The sequence below is a fragment of the Habropoda laboriosa genome, unplaced genomic scaffold, assembly GCF_001263275.1.
Source record: "Habropoda laboriosa isolate 0110345459 unplaced genomic scaffold, ASM126327v1 scaffold36, whole genome shotgun sequence".
NCBI classification, from domain to species: domain Eukaryota; kingdom Metazoa; phylum Arthropoda; class Insecta; order Hymenoptera; family Apidae; genus Habropoda; species Habropoda laboriosa.
In genome coordinates this window covers 690,869-697,872 of record NW_017100155.1, presented here as the reverse complement: position 1 = coordinate 697,872, position 7,004 = coordinate 690,869, and the positions used below count along the sequence as shown (strand labels likewise).

At 32.8% G+C, this 7,004-nt stretch overlaps 2 protein-coding genes across 2 annotated transcripts; both read right to left on the bottom strand.

Annotated features, from left to right (window-relative positions):
* Positions 1-1,004: 1,004 nt before the first annotated feature.
* On the bottom strand, positions 1,005-1,811 carry LOC108576147 (protein lethal(2)essential for life-like). The gene has a single exon (XM_017939091.1). It carries the CDS (start codon positions 1,704-1,706, stop codon positions 1,011-1,013), a length of 696 nt encoding a protein of 231 aa, XP_017794580.1. The 5' UTR covers positions 1,707-1,811; the 3' UTR covers positions 1,005-1,010.
* Positions 1,812-3,776: 1,965 nt separating this feature from the next.
* On the bottom strand, positions 3,777-4,394 carry LOC108576012 (protein lethal(2)essential for life-like). The gene has a single exon (XM_017938956.1). The coding sequence runs from the start codon at positions 4,392-4,394 to the stop codon at positions 3,777-3,779; it is 618 nt and encodes a 205-aa protein (XP_017794445.1).
* Positions 4,395-7,004: the final 2,610 nt, after the last annotated feature.

The following is a 7,004-nucleotide window of genomic DNA, read 5'->3' as shown; positions in this document are numbered from 1 at the left end:
TTACGTTTTATATTTTATATTTGAATCGAATTTTTTAAATTTCAAGTTGAATTATCGTTGGTCTATTTTGCCTTAATTGACCCCTTCCCTTGATGAAAACAGAGATATTGATTTTTCTTCTTCCACATATCGATCTATCTCACTTTAAGCATAACACGTTTATTATAGAAGTATAACCCCAAGGAAAAGAATTTACTTAGCTGCAATCGTGCTTACAAAACACGAACGTTACCGTTGTTTGGAATAAAGTTCGTATATCTAATATGAATACAATTGCTGTGCGTTCTATTTTTGCACTGTACAAAATCGATCCTTCTCAGTGCTTCTAAGCTGCCAGCTTACACACGTTGGCTGCAAGCCCACATCCTGCACTTAGCTTATCGTAAAGGTCAGTGTACTCTTAAAAAAATTCTAGACAGTTCCAGCTGCAAGCTGAAGTATCTTTGATATGAAAAAAAATAGCAAACTACTCAGATGCTGACAGGATTTCGTACAGCGACTTTTAAAATTTAATTCATAAAAGTATTCTTGAAAGCAAATCAAATTAAAAATTATAATTATTAAGTTCCAACAATTTGTAAAATTGTTTAATATCATTAAAAATAAATGTTGCACAAATGTTTGATCAAAAATAGCTTATTTTCATTTCATTCTTACTAACAGAAAATTGAAATAAACATTTAATATCTTGTCTACTGGAGATTTTAATTGAAATTTTTTACGCTTCTGTATTTTTTTTAAATAATATGAATAAATGTTACATATTCTTACTATGCAAAGTTCAAACAAAATTGAAAAGGGAGAAAGTGAATAAACAAACGGAATTTATATTAAAAAAAGAATAGTTTATTTCTTAAAGAAATTAGTAATATAAAACTTATTTCTTTTAATATTTGTACTTTTGCACAATTTATGTGTAAAGGCTTGTGAAACACTTATAATACCATAAACTGTTTACAGTACTAATAATAACAATCGAACTTGATGATAATGAAAAGGGTGAAGATGGTTTATGGAACTTTAACAGTGCCTTTTCTTCCACGTTGATGTTGATGTTGTGGCTGTTGCTGTTGTTGTTGCTGTTGTTGTTGCTGTCCTCGTTGGGGAGATGGTTTCTCTTTTTGCAATTCCAATGTATCATTCGGCTTATCGTCACAATTATTTATAGCTGGTTTACCAGTATGATGTATCGGTATTATTGTTTCGTTTGCTTCGGATTTCAAAGGTTCTTTTCTGGGTACAGAAATCGATAAGACACCATCAGAAGACAAATGTGATTCTATCTGGGTAATATCACATTGCGATGGTATGATGTATTTTCTAACAAACTGCCTGGAAACCCAACCGTGTTCGTCTTCTTTCTCGCCGTGTTTCGCTTCAACGACAACGTTCTGATCTATCACTTTAACATTAATATCCTCCGGTGAAAATTGTGATACGTCCAAAGTCACTTGAAATTTATTTTTATTTGGCAGAACAGTTGATACACCGCATCCACGTTTTCTATTTAAGCTCTTAAAGAATGGATGATATCGTCTTCTGGCGCGTCTATGCGGTCGATAGAGCAGAACATCTGTACTGAGCGGCGAATCCAGATCGGTCAGATCATCTGAATCTATCGATGTACCGAAATGTTGATCCCAAATACGATGAGGTCGGTCTAGATCTTCCCACCAATCAGAGAACAGCATTGGTATTAACGACATCGTGTAAATGTTAATATGATAATCGCACTGTACACCGCGTACGATATATCCGAAATGTTCTCGCACTTTCTGAATACAAGCAATTTAAATGTCTTATCTGTTACTAAATTACCAGAATAGCAATTTAATGGTTTATAGGATTGATATTATGCAATATATATGTATGATGAATTGCCGATTTATTTGCAACTGACTGTTAACAGCAGTACCGCTATATCGTTCACACGTGAATCAACTGTCGCCAACCACGCAGTTCTCTTTATACGTATTCGTTGCGCATTAGGAAAGATGGTGGGGGTACTCGTACCGCGCATTCGAGAAGACCGTGGAACACGCCAGAGTTGTCCTTGAATGCAATCGTTTCTCGTATAACAGATCAGTTCTGTGTAACGGACCTGCGCAACACAACGAAAATGGGCTGTAGTTGTATGTATCGTTTCGTGTCGCTGTTTGCGAAAGGCATGTTTTAATAGTGTACTGTGAGAATAGGTTCCCCGACGCGCGTCGATGTAAAAGCGTCTAGAATGTGTCTAGACTTGAAATCAACTGTCTACTCATGCCCTAACGGAAATGATTTTTATGTGTTAGTTTTGGAAGTCTGCCGTATGTATTCTTCTTCTTGTATGTAACGTAATTATAATTTTGATCAATTATTTACACTGCAGTACATTGCAATTTTTTTCAATTAAAGAAAAAGTAGAGAAAATTGTTTGTAAACGAACGGATAAGTATGTGCATATAAGTTATTGGAAACTTAATGTATCTAGGTTAATATCAAATTATTTGCTTTTATATAAAATTTAATGTAAAATATGTCTTACGAATATTGTATTTACGCATAGGTGATATGAAAGTGGGGTTATGATTGACTTTATGATTGTTTCATGTTATAATAGTTTCTACTGTAAAAAATTAGTTAATATTTTTAGCTAGATGTATACAAAAAAATGTGTAACTATTTTGAATTTTGAATTTCATTTATAAAATAATTTTGTCTAATGAAGTTTGATATATAAAAAAAATAATACTTATTTTTTGTTATTTCAATTCGAATTGTATATAACAGACGGAAAACAAAATAAAACAATGATTTCTTGGACTGCAACGTTACACCGTTAGTTCCTGTTTTGCTGATTTATCAGCTGTTATCGAGTCTAACCTTACTTTACACCTATACATATACATACATATATAGATGAATACAGTCGTATCCACCATCAAAACAATACTATTTAAAATAGATATAATTCGTTATTGGATAATTCAAAAATGAACAAACACTCAATCTTGAACCATTTAATTTTTCCTTCTGTCATGTTTTTCTATCTTTAACTCGTTTTAAAGATGCTTGGTTCATTTGTATAATCATATGTATTGTGATATCGATTAGCAACTCTGCTTTCAACATTAAAATGTTCTGAATGCTAAGTAGAGTATTATGCGTGTGCAAGATGGTATTAAAACAGTGTGGCACATGCACGTATTATATTAGTATAGAAGTATTACCAGAAATGCGAGGTGAATAAACATGATACCCTTTTACGGTTCTATGCATCTTGTAGTCCATCCGGTTGTCAGGTACAAAACTCATACTACTGCAAAGGGATAAAGTACGAAAACGAAACCAGTCTGTTGCTTGGAATATTCTGTTTCATTTGAAAAGAAGCATGCTTTGTTAGAAGTATGTACTCCTTTATAGGCCATGAATTACGATCGAAACCGTTACGGGATATTATCGTTTTGAATTATCCCCAGAATTGAATGCTAAATTTTTATTCACTCGCCTTTTTTTGTAAGTCAATATTTTTATAGACTAAAAATTCTTCGAATGCTCATCATAGAACGAGGAATCATTCAAATTACAACAATAAATATTTTTCAAACATATTTATTAAAAAAGAATTAGAAAATAGAAAATACTAGTACAATCTTGTAACAACGGTTCACACGCAATTTTCAGATACATATGTACATATACCAAACGTCATAACTTTGAATACAAAAAAACGACAGTCAGATTGTATGTATATTAACATAAATACAAAAACAAAGGAGATCAAGACCTCATATTTAGCTCTCTAAAAAAGATAATTTGGGGGAATCCGGTGTCTCGGGTTTCGTAGCAGTGGTTTTTCCTTCACTTGGTTTGTCAAATCGAATGGCAGGTTTGTCTGTCAATTCTATTTTGATCCTTCTTTCGTTCGACTTTCCTTCTTTCTCCTTTAATGGTGCCGTAATCGTTAATATGCCGTCGGATGATATATTCGATGACAATTCATTCTCTTCTACTTGCTGGGGTAGCCAGTACTTTCTCATGAATTGTCTCGAAATTAAACCATGCTCGTCTTTTCTCTCCTCGTGTTTCGCTTCGACCACGACACATCGATCGATGACTTTCACGCTGATCTCTTCTGGCTTGAATTGTTGTACATCGAGCATAACCTTAAAAGTGTCCTTTCCTGCAGTGATGGTCGATGTACCAGTCTCGCCACGACGTAGCAACTCAGATGATATCGGTCTGTAATAAAGATCCAAGGCAGCTCTGTTGTTTAAAATCGAATTCGGCCAGGAAGGAAGAAATGTCAATTGTTCAGGATGAAGTCCCATGCCAAAATGTTGATCCATGAGACGGTGTGGACGGTCCAAGTCTGCCCACCAAGCAGAATATAGCAACGGTAATAACGACATCCTGGATGCTTCGTCGAACTTAACCTCTTTTGTCAAATGTTATATACACCTTTAGCACTTAAAAATACGCTAAATACGTGTTCAGTAGAAAAGTGAATGCACAATAGGTAACTTTCTTCGGTAGCGTATTCAGAGGCTGAGATGCGACTGGAATTTTGCCCTCAACGACCGCTATTTATATGGAGCCGGCTTTTTACTGTAGTGAGACATTGTCTGCGTAGTGGACGTTCGTGAAGTTACAGGGCTAAGAACGAAAATATCACCAGCGTATTGATTTCGTTGTTTTCAGGACCGATAACCAATTGAATGGTTCGAATAATTAAGATTGCCACTATTTTGTCGTTAATAACCACGAACTTCGGTGCGATTGTCCGAATCGATTGCTCTTGTTTCTCTCTCACCGCGTTTCTTTCGTAACATGTCACCTTATTAAGCGTCGTACGAACATTGTGGAACGTTCGTTACTTCTTGAAAGATAAATTTTTATAAATAACATTAGATTTTCTAACGTTATTCTGAACTTCCATGAAACTGTATCAAATTAAAATTCTTACAGTCGTATTTACACAGTATAATTATCGTATCTTAATTAAGAAGATTACTATATATGGTATAAAAAATAAAGAAAACAAAATAAAAACTTTAATGAAAATAACACTTCTTACCCTTGTCTAGAATTTTCACAGCTGTGTCTGGGTGAATCATTGTTACGTATAAATAACGTAATATAATGACACGTGTGTCGATACATGTTCTTCTTAATTACTCATCTTAATTGGTATTTGTTATATTAAAAAAGGGATAAGAAATTTCACAATGATAGTTTAAGTTTTCAATATTAGTAAGTTAATTAATCTTATATTTGAAATTTATCAAAAATTTAACACAACTGTTTTCATTTATTAGACATATTGTACGTTTAATATTAGCATACCGTTTTTAATATTAATAATATAAAACGTTGTTGTTACACTTCCTGTATTTGACAACAATTTCGTATAAGAATTCTTACGTTTAACCTTTGTATACCTTCTTCAATTTAGTATAACATAAAACGACTAATGAGTAAAAAATTATGCGTTTATAATATTGACAACATAAAAATGATTTTGCTGAAAGTATTTACGTCTGAGAACAGTACATATTCCAGCAATATATCACACCTCTTCGGATGAGCCTCAATCTAATAATAAGTTTATTTTCCTTGTGGGTACTGTCTGGAAATATTTTTCAACGATAATCATGTACAAAATATGGAATTTATCTTCGAACCGTGCGTTTGTTTTAAACGAGGTGATAAGTAGGAAATGTACATATCACGAGCAGTACTTTGTGTTAATGAGCTATATTATGGTTTGTATGGTATATGTATGATATTATATATACAAGGTGACCCATTTTAATCTATAAATACTTATATTTCGGAAACTACGTTAAATTGGAAAAATTGCTTTTGGGAAATTAAGAAGTAAATTCGCTTAGTTGAGGCGTTAAGATCATTTGAAGGTTAGTTCGATTTTTTCTTTTATATATTTTTTTCTATGGAAAGATAGAAAACATAACACATGTAATGCATGATTTTCTTGAAAAATATGAAAATATAATATGAAAATAGCTATAGATACTGCTTTATTTTCAGCACAGATATTCCAATGATGATCAACCACGATGTTTCTGATAGCAATGGATGAAAACATCTTTTGTTACGTAAGTGCATAACTACCCTCCGATACTTTTTGCGCCGTAGATATCGTTTCTAAACGTAGAAAATATCTGTCGTCGTCGAAATGCGTCGTAACCTTGCAACAATCTGATATCTTGGAATTGTGAGGTTAACAGGACTACGACGTAAAACGAATTCGAGATCTAAAATTTCAAAGTGGCTCCCTGTTTAATCGATATCTTAACACTCGTAAAATAAATTACTGCTATTCGTTTCTTTTTCTTTTTTTTTCTGCCCTGTCATCCCATTCTTGCATTCATTCTGTTATTGTTATTGTTTATCAACTATCATTACTTTTCTTTTTTAAATTATAATTTTTTTTTTTTATTTCATCTATCGAAACTGTTCTATTTACATATTTCCCGAAAAATTCTTCCTTTACTGCATCTGTTTTCAATCACTTTTGAGATAATGTGAAAAACTTTTTGCACCTTTTCTTCGCTAAATGTTTTAGTAAATATAAATATTATGTTTTAAATTTTGAAAGCGGAAGAATATCAGAGAGAATTATATGTACATATATACTGTGATTTTAATATAAAAAAAAGTGTTAGTTATTCGAAAATAAAGACTCGATTGAAACTTTTAGTAGCTTCTATACCCAAAAGGATGTTTGCGTTCAACTCTGGCTGTACCTTCTCATTAATTTCACGCTTGGGTGTCGAACAACAGACGAGAGGTCAGTCTTCTACGCAGTTTCGGCTCCAGATACCTACACAGGGGAATTCGATATTTGTTTGTTTTGTATTTTTTAGCTACTTTTTTGTGTTGTTCAAGTCGTTATGAAATAACTGATGGAATTAATAGGACCAATGAAATATTTCTTTTTTATATCCTTTTCACGAAAGTTCTAAAAACCTTTGTTATATTGCGAAAATATTACAGTA